This window comes from Lepidochelys kempii, chromosome 2, assembly GCF_965140265.1.
Source record: "Lepidochelys kempii isolate rLepKem1 chromosome 2, rLepKem1.hap2, whole genome shotgun sequence".
Taxonomy (NCBI): Eukaryota; Metazoa; Chordata; order Testudines; family Cheloniidae; genus Lepidochelys; species Lepidochelys kempii.
In genome coordinates this window covers 104240136-104262334 of record NC_133257.1, presented here as the reverse complement: position 1 = coordinate 104262334, position 22199 = coordinate 104240136, and the positions used below count along the sequence as shown (strand labels likewise).

The window sequence follows — 22199 nt, the reverse complement described above, 5'->3', positions numbered from 1 at the left end:
AATATGAAAACAAATACGGAAATACAGAATTTGGCAACAAGTGTTGTCATGTCCATGAGGATCTCAACAGCCCAACCAGGAGGCTGGATTTTTGATAAACACATGCTGTCTTAGGACCACAAATTATTTTTTTTTAATATGGTTTTCTAAACTATTTGTAAATGCTTTAAGGACTTTTACTATATGCCTATGCAGTGCCTAGGACCCTGACTTGACTGGGGCCTCTAAGTGCCACTGATGTCAACAGAAAAATGGAGAGAGAGTTTTCTAATTTATGAGAGCACTCTGTTTGAAAAACACCTAGATTAGTAATTAAATATACAGGCATCATCATAATGTCATATGTGACTTAAAAGGACTTGTTTCAGGAACACTTTGAGGAGTTCTGCCTTGCAACTGCTCAGGATCCAATCATGCTTGACTCTGAGCTGTGACTTGAGCACATGATCTCTTTCATCCAATACTATATTCTCATTCTTCTTGATTGTTATGCAGATTCAAAGCCAGGGCCAAAATTCCTTAATACCCGTGAAGAGTTTTGAAGTCTTCAGACGCTCCATAAGCAAAAAATATTGTAAGACAATCATGCTGGGCTGTTAACAAGGCACAGTGTTTTCACCCCACCTATGCTTGCAACCATGGCTATTTCCAACATGTGAAGCAGAAAAGAGTACATACATTCCAGCCTCAGAAAGGAAAGACATTTCAGGGTGGAAAAGGGGTGGAACTGGAAACTGATAATGGATAAAGGTCCATACTCATGAATAAAATGTGTTACGTTCAGTTAAAATTGAACTCACTAAGCTGGATATGCTCTGTTATGTGCAGCTCACTTGCTTTTGCAGTTGCGATAATGCAGGCATTTGGACCACAGGCTTTGATGCTGAAATGCACATCAACTTAACTTTTTGCCTTTTACCAATACACCTCAGTATTTGGGATTTTTTTTCTTTAGAGGATTAGCTACAAGGCCATGCCAATGGGATGCTTGGTATCTTGCGCTGCTTTTGAGAGGTTCAGCACTGAGGAGTGGTAAAGGAGGTTGGGTTGCTTTGTGATCCTCTGCTACATGGATGCTGTTTTGCTCATACTAGCACCTGTTAGTTCATCAACCACAAATGCACGAGGAATGGATCAGAAACCAATATTTTCTTTAAAAAAATTATTCGGAAATAAATGTTACCTGGTATTGTAACTATTGATTTAAACTTACCCTACCATTAGGAATCCCTGGTACAAAGGGATAGAAGCAAAATAGAAGACTGAAGAAAATACAGCCTTGAAAAAAAGAACACACATTTTAAAACTATACATTAGTCAATTACCTTTTCTTTTCTTTTTTTTTTTACTATCCCTCTGTGTGCAGTGCAGTGCACTACAATAAATCAAATTAAATGATTAATTTTAAAACTTTCACAATAAATATTTTTAAGGGTAATGACATTTTGTGGGCATTATAGAAACATAAAAGTTTAAATACCTGCATAGTTGAAATAATAAGGCCCCGGTGCATGACAAATTGACCAAGTGCTGCTGATCTTTTGTAACTATTTCGACCATGAACCATCAGCAGCCTGCCTATGTGTTTAAATTGTGTGATAGAAAAGTCAGCTGCCAGGGAAGCTTGTTTTCCCTCCTAAAGCAAAAACAAAATACAACATTTTAAAAATGTTACATTTTATGCAGAAAAGGATCTTGGAAAGTACAGTGTCTTAAGAGATTAATAATAAACAAAATGTTCAGATTTCAAAATTTTAATAAGCAACCAATTTGTAGCTGCAAAATTCACTCCTGCTTCATAAGAGGTAAGATTAAGATTCTGTCATGGGTATTTTTAGTAGAAGTCAAGGACAGGTTACGGGGCTGGCCATCATCTGCTACTCTGGTAGACCCGGGACTGGCCGCTGCTCCTGCAGCAAGGGCTGACCTAACTCTCCCACCTCCGGCTGTTTCAGCCCTGGCGCTGCTGCTCCGGTGCTGACAGCTGCACCAGCCCTGCCACTGCGGAAGTCGTGGAAGTCCCAGAAAGTCACTGAATCTGTGACAGAATCAGACCCTTAATAACAGAGTTTTATCAGCATTGCAATGTATTTAATGTAAAATGCAAACTGCTGTATATTGAATATATTGAAGTCTGCGATGACTGCTACAAATAAGTACAATCTGTCTCTTTCAGTGCAACATATGTCCCAAGCCTGTCTCTTTCAGTGCAACATATGTATTTTATACAAAATAACCTACAGGGATTGTGTTTTTCTTGACTGTTTCTGTACACAAGGTGAGAAAATATTAACACACAGATTTTATGACTTTTTGAAAAAATACTTAAACACTATTTGCATTGTACTGAAAAGTGTGAACTTTACCAAGGTCTTCATTATAAAGCTGCTGCATAATTAATTACAATTTAAAAAGAAAGCTTGAGTACAATATTGTTGAAATGACACGTAGGATAATTTACATGAAATTAGATAAGCTTACCTTGCCTTCGATTCCAATTCCACAGTCTGCAGCTTGGATCATGCTGACATCATTTCCTCCATCACCTGGAAATGCCATTGCACTATGCAGTTATTCATACTTTCCCTTATACATTTTAAAAAAACCTTCTCTCAATAGATCTTTTACTGTAAAGAAGTTGTAATATTTGGAAGTTTACTGCCTTGAAATGTTGACCTGTAACCATTCTGGTTCACTGTTGCCACCTACTCTCCAAATTTATCAAATTCTTGTTACTATGAATGAAACTAGGTCTGGCACTCACCTATTGCACAAGTGCGTTTTCCAGTGTGGTGTTGCAACAGTTTCACAATATGAGCTTTCTGGGTGGGTGAACATCGGCAACAAACTACAGCAGGGCACTGGCATGCCAGCTCTACAAATTCATGCTCGTAGTACTTCAGACAAACCTATGGAAAGGAACATATTTTATCCTATTTGACGTTCTGTTCTCAATCATGAGAGGCACCATAGTACAGGCTCATTTCACGAATAGAAAACACTTGATGGAAAAGGAAATCCCTCCTTCTGCCATAGAGTTTTGCTTGAGTGACATCAACAAAACAATTTTACCCACATTCTCTGGACCATGGCTTTTTACTGTAAACTAGCACTCTTACAGCTGTTTCATTGGCCCTAATAGAAGAGACAAAATTTCATATATTCACATTACCAAATCATATTGCATACACCTTTCATTAATCTAAATCTGTCTTAAGCAACCATCAAAGAACTAATACAATTTGGTTGTCTAGTAAAGTTGTTCTTGATTTATGGCTCAAGCAAAATTGCACTGGCAACCCTGAGATGCTTTAAAGTACAGGGGGAATTTTCAAAACCATTTTCTAAATAAATGAGGATATGAACAACACTTTCCTTTTCATATAGAATAGTGCAACTAAATTACTTTTGATAGAAGCCCAGGTCTTACCTCTAGAGAGTCCCCAGATATCACCAAGGCACAGTCGTGCTTCCTTCTAAAAGCATTAAGTTCTAAGTGAGCTTCTCCTCGACTGATTACCTTCAATAAAAATACACACTCAAAATTAAAAGATTTAATTGTTAAACAAGTTTGAACTGAAATACCAGAAACTAGAGAAACCAAGACCAGAAAGCACATGTTATTCAAAGTGTTCTACCCCAGTGTGTGTAACACCAGGAAGTAGCTCTGCATGTGTCTTTCCCATCTTGCATGAAAGAACTGAGATGTGAAAGCAATCTTCAAAAAGGAGGCAAATCTGTGCAGGCAGCGCATTCAGTGCCTCACCAAAGTGGATCAGGCTGCAAAACCATGCATATAAAATCTCTTAAGAACTTTATGTGGGATTGAATCATTCAAGTTTGGTAACTCTAGATAAACCCTCTAACTCAGAAAAATGACATTGCTTAATAATGAATAAGATGTATCTGGAACAATGTGATGTGGCCACATTAGTGGTTCCATTAGTTTGGATGAGGAAAAGTAAAACCCTAAATCGTTCAAGAGGCACAGGAATACAATTACTTGTGTTAGTCCTTTTTGGAACTTGCAGCTGAAAATGTTTTCCTAAGCAGGCAATACGAAGACTAGTTTGGGTATGAATAAGTACCATGGAGTCATATAACACACACAAATCATAACGAACCTCCTGGGGGTCAGAGAATATCATTATACAGTATTTTTATTCACATAAACGTATCACAGGATGGAATCAAATTTGTGAAATGCAATATGGGTTCAAAGTGTACACAATATAATTTTATAAGGACCAAATTAAAATACAGAACTTGCAAAATTTACAATATAACCAGGTTAAAGTGTACTAATATAATTTTAAATACAAAATGTTGACTTTCAAGTAGACTTTTCTGCACTATCCTGGACAAGATACAGTTGTTAGTCTAGAAGAAAATTTCTAAAATGCTTTCACATGTGATTTGGGCCCTGTCAACATTGGCTGTCCAAATCAAATTTAAAATGGGCGAGCCTGAACAAAATTAAACTGATTTGGGATAACACTGTTCTTGGCCTACTGCAGACAGAATCAGAGGCTGCATGTCTTGAACCTGTCTCTCTCCAACTGTAGGAACTCCAGGTCTGGCTCCTGTTAGCACACAACTCCTTATGCTGGATTAACTGCACACAAAGATCTGCAGGGGCATTATGATGCAACTCAACAACAAAATGCTCCAAAAATAACAAATATGGAATTCTCTTTCCTTCCCTTCTAAACTAAGTGTGTGTTGGGGGAGGTTGAAGAGGGAGGAGAAACAAGCTCCTATTCTGTCTACCACCGGGGGCTGGGCCCTACTACTGGGTCTAGCATCACAGGAATCGAGAGGTGTCTTCACTCAGAACTAACTACTCAGCATGACACGCTCCCTCTATAGTGCCACCTGTCAGCTAACAAAGAGAAAGAAAGTTTTTATGTTTGCGACATATCCATTTGTTTTACCATAGACAGAAACAACATCTAAAAACCTTAAAAATAAATTAAAAGGAGCATTCACAAACCTAAAATAATCTAACTTTTTTTTAATAGGAGTCTAAGTGGCAAACTCTTTGTTAATTGATATTTGGAATATCAGAGAAGACATTTTAACAATGACTATCAATCTAGTACAGTGACTTCTAGTAATTATTTCTTTACCCTGTACATATAATATTATAAAATAAGCCATGGACATACCATATTTTTGTGATTTTTCAGGTTCCCCCAAACTGATCATGTTCAATTTAATATTTATTTCAATTGTCAGTCAGATTTAAGTACTGTAACATGCTAAAACATTTTTTTTTAAAAATTGTTTGCAAAATGCTGGCATAGACAAGATAGAATTCTATATAAATTAATTTTCTAACTAATTTAAAACTTTGTGTATTCTAAATTAACAGTTCCAAATTGATCTCTTATTACTAATCTAGGTAATGAAAATAAAAATCTAACTCAAACTAAATAGATTTGTTCAGAAAGACTTAATTTGTAGTGTTACAACATGGAAAGGTCAACAAAAATTGATCTGAAGTTTTATCAGAAGCATTAATAATTGAATTGCAAATAGGAGTCTGCAGGGCCTAATTTGCTATTCTGATGGTTCGGAAGAAACTAAATTTACATGTAAATTATATTGAAATAATTATTTCTGTAGGTGCAAGTGGTTCATTTAGAACAAACAGACTTTATGTCTGATCAGACATCATCAATCAAGACCTAGGGAATCTTTATTTTTGTTTGAATTCAATATAGTTGATGTTATGAAAATATAACAAATGTATATAAATACAGATATTCAGTTTGCATTTCTATTCATTTTCTTAAAGAGAGAAATGAGAAAATACAAGTATTTTAACTGAAGACTAATAGATTAACAATTCTGGTTTTCTGCTTTTGATCAGGACCCTTGTTCTGCAGAAGTAATGTGTTTGGACTCTCACTTATATCAGTGTAATTCAGGAGTAACGCAGTGGAAGTCAAAGGAGTTATACTAGTGTAAAACTGGTGCATTAGGACAAGTCTTTTATGAAACATCTGGAAGAAGCATCAATAAGTTCATACGTAATGCTTTATAATCTCCAGTCTTTAAATAGTCACCAACTTGAAGTACAATTTCTACGGAATTGTAATATGACGTCCACAATAACAGCACATCAACTCCTTATCATTAATTCTATTACCATGAATATCAAATTAATGATTAACAGCTGGCCACTTATTAAGCAATATTTATTTTACTCTAACTCTTATTTGATGAGGCCAATCTTAAAATATTATCTGGAACTATACTCACAGGTCTGAAAATATGAATATCTTGAGTTCTAGATACTAAGTGGGAACTTTTTGCAATACAAGTAGCTGTCTCCAGTTTATCTCCTGTTAACATCCATATCTGCAAAAGAATTTTAGAGTTAATTCAGTTGAACATTAAGACCTGTTCTCAAAAGCTGAATGATATTTGTATCTTCTTCAAATCTTCTCCTACTACTCTGCTGAACCTGATAACCAGGAAGGATGCATTGGCTACATATCTTTAAACCAAAGAAATTAATAGGCTCATTTTTACTATAATTGCACACAAAGGGTGAGATTACATGCTGTCCCTTTTAGGCACAGCACAGATTTTGCAGTTCAGGAGGAAAAGGAGGTGGGTGGGTTATGGAGGATTTAAACAACTTTTGCATCCTCCCAATCCTGGGCTGTTCCAAGAACTGGAGAGGCTCCTATGACCTAAGTTACACCAATGTCTTGGGGCTGCCCTATGGGCTAGAGCATCACTCAGAATCTCTAGCACATAGCATACTGTGGCCCTGCCCTCAACACACCCTTCCTGCCCTCCCCCTTCTATTAGTGCTTGCAAGGAGGCTTGGAAGGTAGCCTTATGTCTGTCATCCACAATTCCTGTGCAGGAAGACTGCTCCCTCCCCTCCAGACGTAAGCTGTTCTGGTCCTCTTGGTCTGGGCACTATACAGTTATATGGGAAGACACAGTTCCTGACCCAAGGAGCTTACAATTTTAAAGGCCAAAGTTAAAAAGTTTGGGAAAGGACAAGTAAAATGGATAGGTTTAGGATTGGCACATATTTTGTTGGTTTTCTTTTGTTTATGTAGACAACCTATCCCCCACTGCTCCTCTACTTAGCCACTGTCAGTTATTCTTAAAATATAAACTATCCCCTTAATCATTGAAGGGAAAGGAGAGAAGGGGAGATGGGAGACACAAAAGAGGAAAAGTTGGCATGGCGAGTGAGTCAAAGAGACTGTGATGCAGAAAGGAGGGAGGAGACTGAAGCAAACAATCAGCAGAGAGTAAAGACTTTACATAGTTTTATTTCTGGCACCTAGGGGAAGGAAGGAAGTCTCTGGTGTAAAGGAGGGACTACTGTGGCCAGTGGACCCCTCCGGGGTATAGAGGGGAAGAGATGCCCCCTACTAGGACATGTTGGATTTGTGTGGTGACAAGGAACCCTGCCCACACCTTAGGCCCTGTCCTACTACTGCTCCAAGCTATCTGGCCATATGGTGTCTATAAGTCTGGCCTGCCTCCAGGAGGTGCTGCTCTTCCTTCAGACCACATTCCAACATCTGATGGAAAAGAATGAGAATGTGGATTAAAGATGTTTGCTGTGGTCATTGACTTCACAAAGGCATTTGATTTGGTTTGGAGGGAAGCATTATGGAAAGTACAAAAATCATATGGAATTCCAGATAGGATAATTGCAATTATAGAAGTTATGTATGAAGTTATGTATTATGACAATTACAGAAGTTATGTATGAAGATTTGTCACGTTATGTATGAAGATTTCTCCTTTGCCTTTTTGCTGAGACTTCATATGAATACTAATTAGTGCCAATTCAGTGGTTTTATGATGTGAACACCTAAGTAACGTCGCTAACTCTTTTAGTACACATTCCACACAGGACAGTTTCATGGTAAAGATTGATAAGCGTCAATGACAAAATAATAATAGATAAATTCCTCTCTTTGCACAGGCTGCTGAAGAGGTGGATGCTTAAGGGGAATCAAATTTGTGGAGGGAAAGGGAGTTTGTGTGTTCTGCTTGCTGTTCATTGATATTTGTTTTTGTAATTTAAGTCAGGGACACCTAGAGTCTTAGGTAGGTGTCCTTTTTCATTCTGTATAAATCTAAATAAATAAATACAAAACTAAATAAATCAGTTTTGAAAAAATACACAATTAGAATACCATGTTAACTGTCTTTTGGTAGTATGCATTTAGTACCTTTATTCCAGCATTTCTTAGCATCTCCAGAGTTGGTCTAACATCAGCTTGTAGTTGATCCTCTACTCCAGTGAGGCAAAGCAATTCCATTTCTCTCTCCAAACTCTCCACAACAGCAGCCACCTTGAGGGTTCTATCATGTATGCTTAGCTTTGCTTGGTTATATCGATTCTGTTCACACAAACACAAAACCCCAACCCCCTTATTTTAGAGAGAGCTTGCTAACACTCGTAAAGAGAAAATAAATCTTCAGTTTGTCAGTATTTGTTGACAATGACTCATGATGTAACATATTTAAATTTATCTAAATATCTTAAACCCAAGAACTAACAATTAATCAACACATTTTACGTCAGTATATCAGTGCAAGTTTCCTTGCCTGATCCTTAGAGTGAATCATGAGAAGACTTTATAAAAAGCAGGCCTCATGACACTTAAGTAGTGATTGTCCTTGTTTTTCAGAACTAATAGATTTTTGTGCTACACTGAAACTCTAAAATTAATTTAATGAGGACCTCTGATGCTGTATAGCAGTAATCCAATAGTATAATAAACAAAACTAAACAGTATCCTGTGAAAGATTTTGGAATAGTTGCTAAGGAATGTCAAAAACTGATAGAATATCACAACACTTCTGTTTAAACACATCAATTATTACCGATATTTTAAATCAAAATTTGATCACATCATCTTAATAGAATACAAATAGTAGTATTCCTTATAAAGTGCTTTGCATTATTTGAGCTCAAGAGCTATGCCCGGAATACAGATTCCTCTCTATTTTCATACCTCAAAATCTTGGTACTGCTCTTCTGTTAATGACTTCTTGGCAACCACCAGAGTGCGCAATCCTTCTCGTGCCATGTTGCCACACTAGATAGACAAAAGTACAAAAGAAGAATGTAGGTAAAATAGCATGCTGTTCTGTACTACAGACCAACAATAGGGCATGTGGTACCTATCTTTACTGACAGGAATTACAGATTAACCAGCATCACTTTAATACTTGGAAATATATTGGAACAAATTATTAAACAATCAGTTTGTAAGCTTCTAGAGGATAACAGGATGATAAGTAATAGCCAACACAGTTTTTTCAAGAAAAAAAATCATGCCAAACTAACCTCCTCTGATTAGGTTACTGGCCTAGGGGATCAGAGGAAGCAGAAGACATGATATATCTTGATTTTAATAAGCCTTCTGACACAGTCCAATATGGCACTCTAATTAATTAGTTAGGGAAATGTGGTCTAGATGAAATTACTATAAGGTGGGTGCACAACCGCTTGAAAAATCATACTCAAAGAATAGTTATCAGTGGTTCGCTGTCAAACTGGGAAGGTATATCTAAGAGTTAGAGGGGTTTTGTCCTGGGTGAGATACTATTCATAATTTTCACTAATGGCTTTGATAATGGAGTAGAGAGTATGGTTATAAAATTTGTGGATGATACCAAGCTGGAAGGGGTTGCAAGCACTTTGGAAGACAGGATTAGAATTCAAAAAGCACCTTGATTAATTGGAGAAGTGGTCTGAAATTAACAAAATGAAATTCAATAAAGGCAAGCGCAAAATACTATACTTAGGAAGGAAAAAGCAAAAGCACAAATACAAAATTAGGGAATAACTGGTGAGGCAGTAGTACTGCTGAAAAGGATCGGGGGATTGTAGTGGATCACAAACTGAGTCAACAATGTGACGCAGTTGCAAAAAAGTTGCATTAATATAATTCTGGGGTATATTAACAGGAGGTACTTATTCCACTCTATCTGCCATTGGTGAGGCCTCAGTTGGAGTACTGTGTTCAGTTTTTTTGCACCACACTGTAAGTAAGATGTAGACAAGTTGGAGAGAGTCGAGAGAAAGCAAAAAAATTATAAAAAGTTTAGAAAATTTGATCCACGAGGAAAGGTAAAAATTGGGTATGTTTAATCTTGAGAAGAGAAGATGGAGGAGGAGCTTGATGATAACCTTCAAATATGTTAAGGGCTATTATAAAGAGGAAGTTGATCAACTGTTTTACATGTCCACCAATGGTAGCACAAGGAGTAATTGGTTTAATCTGAAGCAAAGGAGATTTAGATTAGATAATAGGAAAACAATTCTCACTATAAGAAGAGTTAAGTACTGGAACAGATTACCAATGGAGGTTGTGGAATCCCAGTCAGTGGATGTTTTCAAGAAAAGACTAGACAACTGTCAGGTATACTAGACCCTGCCTCAGTGTGGGAGGCTGGAATTGATGACCTTTCAAGGTCCCCTCCAGCCCTACATTTCTGTGATCTCCAAAACAGCTAATTTGGTTTTCTAGTCCCTCCTAAATTAGTCTGGACACTAGGTAAAATGATCTCCAACTAGTATATGGAGAAAGGAAAATTCAATTAAATGTGTGATAATACATTTTGGCTAAGCAATCCAGTCTGAGAAACTTCTTAAGCAGTACAAACTTCAAAATCAACTAAAAAATGAACTAATCACAGAAAGTGCAATGAGCAAGGAAAGGTATTCAGGACAAGAGTTAAGATTTACTGGGAGGTGGAAGAGCCATGGTTTGAATGAAGCTACTGCCTTTAGAAGACTGAATCTGGTGTCATAAATAAAGATAAAGGAATCACTAATCTTCCCTTTACTGCACATAAGGCATCCATCTACATGCCAAGAGAGCTAAAGTTCAGACTGTCATCTGTGCCACCCTGCAGAAAGCCACAAGGCTGAGTACAGAATTACAGGTAGGGTAATCTCTCTAGCTCCATAACAAGCCCTGTAGCTGCCCAGGCTTCATAGTAAGATTGGTTTCTTTTGTGCATGCAGCATAGTGGTTTTAACCCAGCCTGATAACTCCTTTATCTCAAACATACCTTTTCCTTAGCCACGCTGAGACAAATAAGTAATTTGGATCCTTGCGGAGAACCACACATTGAGAATAGCATCTGATACTACGGCTCATGAAATCTTAGTTGAAAAGATAATTCAAATCGGCTTTGATAAAAATGCTATAGTAGACACTGAAAATTGGCTAAGAGGCTGTGATCTAAGTGGTAAAGTACTGAACTGGAGGAAGGTGCCTAGTGAGTTGTGCATAAATCTGTGTTAGAATAAGTACTATTTCAAATTTATATTCATGATTTATTAAGGAATACACAGCAAACAGATAATAAACAGAGGAGTTGTAAAACAGAAAAAAAACTCTGAAATAATACAAATATACCCAGAATATACCCAGAAATCTTAGAAACAGCAGAACTTAATAAACGTGATAATCTGTGAAAAATATAAGCTAATGGACATATAGAGAAAAATCATCCACAATGCAGATATTCAGTGGTAATGAGTAACATGGGAAGTAGTAATTCAGAAGGAGACTAAGGAGTAAAAATGGACAGCAAATTAAATATGTTTGCAATTGCATGATTGCAAAATAGGCTAATGTAAAGGGCTAAAAATGTATACTTGGATAGATCAATATTAAAGGGTAGGAGGTGGGTAACAATAACAGTTGTGAAGCATGCAAACACCAAGTAGGGAGAGATTATTTTATGCGGTATGAAGGGATATAACTAGAAGTAATAGGATTAATTTTTTTAAAATGTAATCTGAATATAAGGAAAATCTATCTGGCAGCATGGTATTTTAGGCTAGTTTTCCCCATTCTTTTGATAGTTAAGTCCCCCTTCAGAAAACTGAAACCAATTATGCCTCCTTCAACTCTCATGTGTTGTTAAAGGCTTAACTAAAATGGAGTAGATTGTGTAGATCTTTAATATATTTCCTATTTTCTTACATGCTTTGATGGTCAATGAAACAGTTAACAATGCTGACATTTTAAAGCATCATGATTTGCATTTGAGTTAGCACCTATTGGAATGCATGGGGCAATTTACAACTCAGAGCTTTTGTTTCAGATCCTCTGCAAACTAAGACTACCATTTGTCATCCATAACACTCGGGATACTTTTACAAGGTTTTCTTCATAGCACAACAGCTAGAGGCGCTGGAGGACCATTGAGACACCTGTTCACACTCACGCTGGCTAGTCTTGGGCTATGGAATAATCTCTCAACGTATGTGACAGAATCTGCATCATTTAGCATTTCTATTATAGACTGGACAAAGCAATAAAATATGTACTTCCACCTTAAAGCCCATTTCCCTGGGACAATCCTGCAATGGCTCCAAGGAGACTGACTATAGGGGACAGTGTCCTGAATCTGGTTGTCCAAAGTCACATGGACCCACAACTAGGAGAATTCCAGTAGTCTCACTTTTGTGATGTAGGGCTACCATGTGCCTCTACTCTTTCAGGCAGAGAAAACAATGACTGCAAACACAATATATACGTAATTCCCGGGGTAAGAGAGCCTGTGTGAAAATCTTCTTAGATAAGGGTTTGACCCATCTAGCTGTTAAGAGACAAATGGGAGGCCCACAAATACAGAACATAAGCTCACGGGGCATTCCCTCTGCCTGTCCTCGTGGTGGAAATACTTCGACGATGGACTGTCCTCTTGCAAATGACTCTGGTTGGGGCAGGGTAAAGAAAAAAAATGAAAATTGCCCCCTCAGCTAGGCAGAGATTGCAGCACAGATTTTCAAATGCTAAAATCAAAATTCAAGTTAAAAAAATATTAGCTCAAAACTTTGCTCTGCACCACAGAGGTGTTTCTCCTTACTTTACGCAAGAACAGATCTGGATTTCTCTGGAGCTAATGATCCTATCACAGTTATAAGTGATAGAAACTGAAATGAAATTTCCTTACTCCATGCATTGGTAGAAGATCATATTACACAGGCAGAGAGAATCTAGGGGAAGGTAAAATTATGGTTAAGATGGAATTTTCACTGATTTATAGCTTTACCTCCAAAATGTAACTAGGAGCTGAAAATGTATATGCTTTTTTCCCCTCAGCCCAGCTACCAACTTTCTTCTATCTTCTCTTAATTCCACTCATGAGGGTTTAGGGTCAGTCACCAAATTGCAGGTGGAAAGTACTAGATGGGATTCATCGGAACCAGGACTGGCCTTTGATATGGCCAGGCAAACGGGGCGAAAGCACACAGTCTCTCTCTCTCACACACGTGCACACACAGTGTCTCTTTCACACTCACCCCCCAACACATATTTGTATTATTAATTATTATTATTGTTGTTTCTCCTTGGTAATCCTGCAATGCACATATTTCTCTGTAATTTTATTCTTTCAAAGCGCTGTTATTTTAGTTTTTTGACTGGTCTGTGCATTTCATAATTTTATTTCTCTCTTATGCTAACATTTATTTCTTTGAGTAGTGAGTTCTAAAATGCCTAACCTGTCCTGGCTGGAGTAATTATCATTATTACTTTTATTATCGTATTGTGCTTTGTCAGTCATTATTTAAAGTGGTGCAATCGAATAATACTATCCTTCTAGAATGTAACTTTACTGTGTACTAACCTTAGCAGTGCCAGTTTAAAAAACATTAGCTAACATATAACTTTAGACACGGGGCAGATGACGGTCGCTTATTTTCAAATTGTATTTTTAGTTGTATCTGTAAAATAACTTAAAATTTGCATGAAAATAAATGCAGTTCCAGCTAAGATACCAATAGCAATGATGGAGTCAAATGTTAGTGAGTCATGTACATGATTGTGATTGGTAAACATAAATGCCAAAATAAATTCCCTTTCCTAATAAAAGAGAAAAAAATCTTAATCACATATGTTAAAATTAAGTACGTTTTTAGTGGAGTGAAAGACAATTGATTAAAATACAGTAGATAATGACAGTAACACAGAGTGTGTGTCTGTTAGAGAAAGTAAGCAGATTTTATTTATTTTTATTTACTGAAGATAGTGTACAAATTATCAAATATGTGTTTCTGATATCTGTGTTAAAGCTCCAGAACAAATACCTCAAGGTTTGGGATTGGGAATATCCTGCTGTATTATCTCCTGATTGTTCTAAATTTACATATCAACTTTAAACGTGGCTTTAATTGGCATTAATACATATATTTTTTCTTTCTTTATATAACCATTAGATACAGCGCTCCTGTAAGCTTATTCCTGTTATCATCTGCAAAAACCCCCAGAGTTTTCAGTGTCTAAGTAGTCCCTGGAATCCCAGTTAAAGTTTCCTCCCACCCCCCACAAAATCTGAAATAGTGCCTCAGTGAGCTAGGAGTGGCCAGAGGGCTGTGGGCTCTGGCAAGATGCAGCCCCGTGTGACAGCACGAAGCCACCTTGAGCCACATGCCGAGCACCAGGCTCCACAAGCCACAGCAGCAGCGCAGAAGCAAGGGTGGTAGTACACCATATATTATGCCACCCTTCCTTCTGCGCTGCTGCTGGTGAGGGCATTGCCTTCAGAGCTGGGCGCTCGGCCAGCACCTGCCAGTATCAGGCTGCCCTGCCAGTGCTTAATTTGTGCCAGGGCTGAGCTCTGGCACCTCTTTCAATACAAATTAAACACTGGGGGAGGCAGCGGGGCCCAGAGGTGATGGGCATGTGGAAGCCCAGGGTGCCGAGGTGGTGGGGGCAGGGAAGAAGAAATACAAGTTCGCCCAGGGTGCCATTTTCCCTAACGCCAGAGCTGATCGGAACCATCAATGCATGATCCTTACTTAGCAACAGGATCACCTGCTGCTACTGAGCCATATGAAGAGCTGAATGCTTCCAGAGTACTGCAGACATAGGCACCTACTCCCTGGGTGCTTTGGGGCTGGAGCACCCACAGGGAAAAAATGGTGGGTGCTGAACACCCACTGGCAGCCCCCCATCTGCTCTCCCCGACAGCACCTCCTGCCCACTGGTGGGCCCCGCGGATCAGCGCTTCCCCCATCCTCCCCAATCAGCTGTTTCGCAGTGTGCAGGAGGCTGCAGAGGAGAAGCGAGGATGAGATGTGCTTGGGAGAGCGGGCAGAACTGGGTGGGAAGAGGGAGGGTGGGAGTGGTGCTGGGGCAGGAAGAGGTGGGGCGAGGGTAAGGCCTTGGGGGAAGGGGTGGAGTGGGGGCAGGGCCTGGAGCAGAGCTGGGGGTCAAGCACCTCCCGGCACTTTGGAAAGCCAGTGCCTGTGACTGCAGAGAGATATGTGAAATTGGATAGAAGAAAGTACTGAAGAATATATTCTAAAGCACAATCTTGCTCTAGCAAGATGTACTATAGTAAATGGACTTATAGTTTCCCCCCATCTTTAACAGTCATGAATTTCTTCCCGTAGTTACTTATCTGGAATAGCTAGAGACTGAATCAGAAAAAAAACCTTCACTTTGGTTCTCCTATATGACAACACAGTATGCTACTGTTAGTTAGGTGACTTGGATTCCTGCTAATCTTTTAAATAAGGAGACTTCCTTTTGACTGAAGTTTTAGAATTGGTTATACTAATCTTTTAGATGGTTAAAGCATATGCAATAGAGCCAAGCAATGACTGTCAAGGAAACTTCTTTGTAGCAAATGAATTTCTTGCTGATCAAAAGACTACACCCTAAAAGTAGTCTTAAAAAAAAAAAGCATAAAACAACTGTCTTAATGAAAAACAGGCCTGATGCTGCCTGTCTGGTGCAAAACACTTATTGACTGGACCTCATAATGTTAAATAAATTAAACAAGTATTTTACAATTAATTGTGTATCATTATCGCCAAAAGTAATTTTTATGACATTTTGCTAGGTCTTCAGGGAGTTTAATTTATTCATGTCCCTGATTAAATCAAACCACCCTGAAGCAGATATTGATTCATATTGCCAATACCATTATGAACATACATGGTGTGATCATTGTATTACCATATCGTCTGTATGCAGGGTCAGATTAGGGTGATTACTGGTGCCTATTACAGCAACACAGTGGAAAATATATAAGCAGTTTTGAAACGTAATCTGTGCAAATAAATATATATATGGAGCTTATATTACTATCAAATTATGTTTATACACACTTGGTTAAGCAAATTTATTTAATTTTGGCTACATCCATGAAGATATTTCAGGATTCCCAGCCAATTGTAACAGTAAAGAGACTAATAGGTGCTATATATAGAATACTTCTCAAAAGTATTTGTGTTTTATGTGTACATTTGTTTTGGAAGGGACATTCAACATAACAAATATATCCCTAGTCTTAGGTTGCTATGTTGTTCAGTAAAACTGTTACCTCTGCTTTCCTTTCTTGGTTATACAAAATTTGGAAACAATTGCAAATCCTTAAAACCTATTCATGATCCACTTAATTGTATTTCACAATCCATTACTGCTTTGATTCAAGATTTCCATTTCTGAACTTATTCCAATAACATCTGTGGTAAAGAAGACATTGTGGTTTCTCCTTCTGTTCTTTGCAAATTTCAGCTACAAAATATTTTCCCATGACAAAATAAAGTACTCAGTCCCTTCTACTTAATTTTCTGCTCTGTTCTACTCAATTTTCATGATATTTCTTACCTCTTCTTCTAACCAGTCATTGTACTGTACAATGGTGGACATTGCGACATCTGCCCCTTTCATATAAAAGGTGATTTCCCCAGTAGATTCATCCTGCAATTTTAGAAAAACAGCAGAAGAAATATTTTGTCCACATTGTTTAATCAAAATGACCATAACTACAAAACAATCTTCTTATACTCTGATACAGTAAATAAATTTGAAATAGCCAATAGCAGTGACCATCACCCTTTAACATATACATAGCACCTTTCATACAAGTTCTCAAAGCACTTTACAAAAAGGTCAGCAAGTTTTATTACCAATTTAATTAATTTTATCCATAAAATGTGCACATCTTAGCCTTCTGGGGCATATTCACAACTAAAATCCACAAACTGATAGGGTAAACTGACTGCACCACATTTTATACATTGAGAGAAACTGAGGAAGAGAGGTAATGTCCCAAATTTTCAAAAAATGATCTATAATTTTGGGGGTCTCAGTTTTTGGGAGCCCAACTTTACATATCTAAGGTCTGATTTACAGAGGTGCTGAACACTTACAATTCCAAATGAAGTCAATGCACGATACAGGTGCTCGGCATTTTTGTAAATTAGTCCTTAAATAGCTAAAATTTGGTTGCTCTAAAAACGGAGGCAAAATTACAGGGGTCACTTTTGAATAGTGGACCTAAATGATTTGCCCAAGATCACAAAGTGCATCAGTGGCAGAGTTGAAAATAAAGCCTGGATTTCTTAACTCCTAGACTCTGTTCTAACTACTGGAAGGTTCTTCCTCTTTTGTGATATACAGCACAAATACATTTCTGTATTAAAGCTGACACCTTTCCCACAGATACATAAGTCTTCCCATTAAGATCATACGTAGGGCTGCTGATTTTAGGTTTTAACTGATAACACTGACAAAACACTCCCAATTAAAAAATAAAATAAAATAAATAAAATTGGTGTTTATCCAATAAACACTGGAAAAACACTGGAAATGGTTATTTGTATCTAAAGGCCTATCTGCATGGAGCAGTAACATGGACCCCAGTAACAGGGGTGTGATTTATAAAACACACAAACATGCTGCACATTGACTGGCCTGTGTGGCCTGTGCTAGTGTGCACTAAAGGTTCCCTTGTGTGCTTAAACGTAGTGCTGTTTGAAACAGCACTATGTTAAAGTGCACCAAGGAACATTACGAAGAGATACTCAGAGTATACTACCATAACGAGTAATGTATAAAACATACATTACTCATCACTTTTTCATACTATGAAAAAGCCCTGAATTTTGGACACCTATATAAAACTCACATGACTGGAATACTGTCATGGATGGATTTAAGATGTTCAGGAAGGACAGGAAGGGCAGAAAAGGTGGGGGAGTTGCACTCTATGTAAGAGAGCACTATGACTGCTCAGAGCTCAAGAATGAAACTGAAGAAAAACCTGAGAGTCTCTGGATTAAGTTTAGAAGTCTGAGCAACAAGGGTGATGTCGTGGTGGGAGTCAACTATAGACCACCGGACCAGGGGGATGAGGAGGACGAGGCTTTCTTCTGGCAACTCGCAGAAGTTACTAGATCGTACGCCCTGGTTCTCATGGGAGACTTCAATCACCCTGATATCTTCTGGGAGAGCAATACAGCAGTGCACAGACAATCTAGGAAGATTTTGGAAAATGTAGGGGACAATTTCCTGGTGCAAGTACTGGAGGAACCAACTAGGGGCAGAGCTCTGCTTGACCTGCTGCTCACAAACCAGGAAGAATTAGTAGGGGAAGCAAAAGTGGATGGGAACCTGAGAGGCAGTGACCATGAGATGGTCGAGTTCAGGATCCTGACACAAGAAAGAAAGGAAAGCATCAGAATATGGACCCTAGACTTCAGAAAAGCGGACTTTGACTCCCTCAGGGAACTGATGGGCAAGATCTCCTGGGAGAATAACATGAGGGGGGAAGGAGTCCAGGAGAGCTGGCTGTATTTTAAAGAATCCTTATTGAGGTTACAGGGACAAACCATCCGATGTGTAGAAAGAATAGTAAATACAGGAGGCGACCAGCTTGGCTTAACAGTGAAATCCTTGCTGATCTTAAATACAAAAAAGAAGCTTACAAGAAGTGGAAGATTGGACAAATGACCAGGGATGAGTATAAAAATATTGCTCGGGCATGCAGGAGTGAAATCAGGAAGGCCAAATCACACCTGGAGTTGCAGATAGCAAGAGATGTTAAGAGTAACAAGAAGGATTTCTTCAGGTATGTTAGCAACAAGAAGGTAGTCAAGGAAAGTGTTGGCCCCTTACTGAATGAGGGAGGCAACCTAGTGACAGAGGATATGGAAAAAGCTAATGTACTCAGTGCTTTTTTTGCCTTTTCTTCACGAACAAGGTCAGCTCCCAGACTGCTGCACTGGGCAGCACAGCATGGGGAGGAGGTGACCAGCCCTCTGTGGAGAAAGAAGTGTGGTTCGGGACTATTTAGAAAAGCTGGACGTGCACAAGTCCATGGGGCCGGATGCGTTGCATCCGAGAGTGATAAAGGAGTTGGCGGATGTGATTGCAGAGCCATTGGCCATTATCTTTGAAAACTCACGGTGATCCGGGGAAGTCCCGGACGACTGAAAAAGGCTAATGTAGTGCCCATCTTTAAAAAAGGGAAGAAGGAGGATCCTGGGAACTACAGGCCAGTCAGCCTCACCTCAGTCCCTGGAAAAATCATGGAGCAGGTCCTCAAGGAATCAATTCTGAAGCACTTAGAGGAGAGGAAAGTGATCAGGAACAGTCAGCATGGGCAAGCCATGTCTGACTAACCTAATTGCCTTCTATGATGAGATAACTGGCTCTGTGGATGAAGGGAAAGTGGTGGACGTGTTGTTCCTTGACTTTAGCAAAGCTTTTGACACGGTCTCCCACAGCATTCTTGCCAGCAAGTTAAAGAAGTATGGGCTGGATGAATGGACTATAAGGTGGATAGAAAGCTGGCTAGATTGTCGGGCTCAATGGGTAGTGATCAATGGGTCCATGTCTAGTTGGCAGCTGGTATCAAGTGGAGTGCCCCAAGGGTCGGTCCTGGGGCCGGTTTTGTTCAATATCTTCATAAATGATCTGGAGTATGGTGTGGATTGCACCCTTAGCAAGTTTGCAGATGACACTAAACTGGGAGGAGAGGTAAATATGCTGAAGGGTAGGGATAGGATACAGAGGGACCTAGACAAATTAGAGGATTGGGCCAAAAGAAATATGATGAGGTTCAACAAGGACAAGTGCAGAGTCCTGCACTTAGGACGGAAGAATCCAATGCACCGCTACAGACTAAGGACCAAATGGCTAGGCAGCAGTTCTGCAGAAAAGGACCTAGGGGCTACAGTGGATGAGAACCTGGATATGAGTCAACAGTGTGCCCTTGTTGCCAAGAAGGCCAATGCCATTTTGGGATGTATAAGTAGGGGCATTGCCAGCAGATCGAGGGATGTGATCGTTCCCCTCTATTCGACATTGGTGAGGCCTCATCTGGAGTACTGTGTCTAGTTTTGGGCCCCGCACTACAAGAAGGATGTGGAAAAATTGGAAAGAGTCCAGGGGAGGGCAACAAAAATGATTAGGGGATTGGAACACATGAGTTATGAGGAGAGGCTGAGGGAACTGGGGATGTTTATTTAGTTTACGGAAGAGAAGAATGAGGGGGGATTTGATAGCTGCATTCAACTACCTGAAAGGGGGTTCCAAAGAGGATGGCTCTAGACTGTTCTCAGTGGTAGCAGATGACAGAACAAGGAGTAATGGTCTCAAGTTGCAATGGGGGAGATTTAGGTTGGATATTAGGAAAAACTTTTTCACTAGGAGGGTGGTGAAACACTGGAATGCGTTACCTAGGGAGGTGGTGGAATCTCTTTCCTTAAAAGTTTTTAAGGTCAGGCTTGACCTATCTGGGATGATTTAATTGGGGATCAGTCCTGCTTTGAGCAGGGGTTGGACTAGATGACCTCCTGAGGTCCCTTCCAACCCTGATATTCTATGATTCTATGAAACTCCAATACTGCTAAAAATAAATGAAGCCCTAAAGAAAAGAAAAACCAGAAGCCCTAATTATACATTATTATTTGTATAGTATAAAATGTAGGCTAGGTGATTTGAAAATGGAAAGAGGACAATATTCCCATCCAGAAATGCTTACAATCCAGTTAGACAATAGAAATAGGAAGGCTGGAGATATTGTATACTTCTTTAAGAAGTTGCATTGTATTTTAATGAAACATAATTTGATACAATGATATAGTAATACAAAGTCACATAATATCGCTCAAATCGTTATTCCACAATTTACAAATCACTTTCTTAATAAAGTCTAAAGATATTTTTGTGCAGATGCACTTCCCCAGAAGTGACTGGTAATATAATTACCACTTAAACTTTATGACCATAAAATATTGCTAAACTTTTTGTAAAATACACTTTATTTTACAACCAAGTTCTGAAAATCAAAAATAGACAACAGAATTGCTAGCTTCTGAGGTCAGTCCTTTTGTTAAAGTATTTCCACCTACATTTTACAAAAACAATCCTAATTCAATTTATTCTTCCTTGTATTATTATGGAGTATTTTTGGCTGCTGTGGTTGAGGTTGTTTCAACATTTCCCTTAGGAACCTCTATTTCTAGCACTTTGGTCTGGATCCACAAAGGGACCTAGGTATTGCAATGCTGAGTGCTGCAATGCCTACCTTTTAGGTGCTTAGAAAAAATCACAGGAACAACACTGCAATCCACAACACCTGAAAATGGAACAGCTTCAACAGGAGAGACTGAAGGAGTCCTACATCAGAATATCCCATAGCTCACTTGTTAGACCATTCTCCTGAAGAATAGGAAACCCCTGTTCACATCATTTGATCCCCTCAGGCAGAGGGGAACTGAAACTGAGTCTTCCATATCCCAGGCAATTGCTCTAACCACTGGGCTATACGTTATAAGGTAGGCACCACCAGCCAGATTTTGAGTAAGACCTACTCTAGTAGGCGGCCTCTGAGCAAGCCTACCTGATTGGACCCTGTACATAAGATAGGCGGGTGAATGCCCATCTTCCCCTGGTTTGTGGACCACTCTGGGGAGTAGGAAAGAGATAAATGTCTAGAGTGGGGCAGCAGTGTGCATGCCCAGATGTAAAAATATTAGGTGTTTAGAGATTTTGTACCCTGAAAACTTAGGTACCTACAGAGTTAGGAGTTATAAGGATCACAGTGAAGACTAAAACTAGGACATGTGTGCCTAAACCTCAGACTTAGGGAATGTTTACACTGCAGTTAGGCACATGGTTGGCCTGTGCCAGCTGACTCGGGCTTGTGGGGTTCAAGCTTAGGGGCCTGTTTAACTGCAGTGTAGATTTCTGGGCTTGGAATGGAGCCAGGCTCTGCGACCCCGTGAGATGGGAGGGTCCCAGAGCTTGGGCTGCACCCGAGCCTGTAAATCTACATTGCAATTAAAGAACCCCACAGCCTGAACCCTGGGAGACTGAGTCAGCTGGCACAGGCCAGCCCTGGGTTTTTAATTGCAGTGTAGACATACCCTTCAGCAC

At 39.1% G+C, this 22199-nt stretch overlaps 1 protein-coding gene across 8 annotated transcripts in view; it reads right to left on the bottom strand.

The window, feature by feature from the left end:
* The window catches only part of ATP9B (ATPase phospholipid transporting 9B (putative)), a 296321-nt gene that overhangs the window by 13109 nt on the left and 261013 nt on the right, over positions 1-22199 (bottom strand). For 7 of the 8 annotated variants that reach the window (XM_073331797.1, XM_073331803.1, XM_073331798.1 and 4 more), the window contains 9 exons: positions 16641-16733; positions 9009-9092; positions 8220-8390; positions 6268-6366; positions 3431-3520; positions 2765-2909; positions 2482-2546; positions 1481-1636; positions 1214-1278 (listed from right to left, as the gene is read on the bottom strand). In XM_073331797.1, the coding sequence (XP_073187898.1) occupies positions 1214-1278; positions 1481-1636; positions 2482-2546; positions 2765-2909; positions 3431-3520; positions 6268-6366; positions 8220-8390; positions 9009-9092; positions 16641-16733 (968 nt within the window). The remainder of the gene's footprint in view (positions 1-1213; positions 1279-1480; positions 1637-2481; positions 2547-2764; positions 2910-3430; positions 3521-6267; positions 6367-8219; positions 8391-9008; positions 9093-16640; positions 16734-22199) is intronic. The other variant, XM_073331800.1, reaches the window with a different exon arrangement.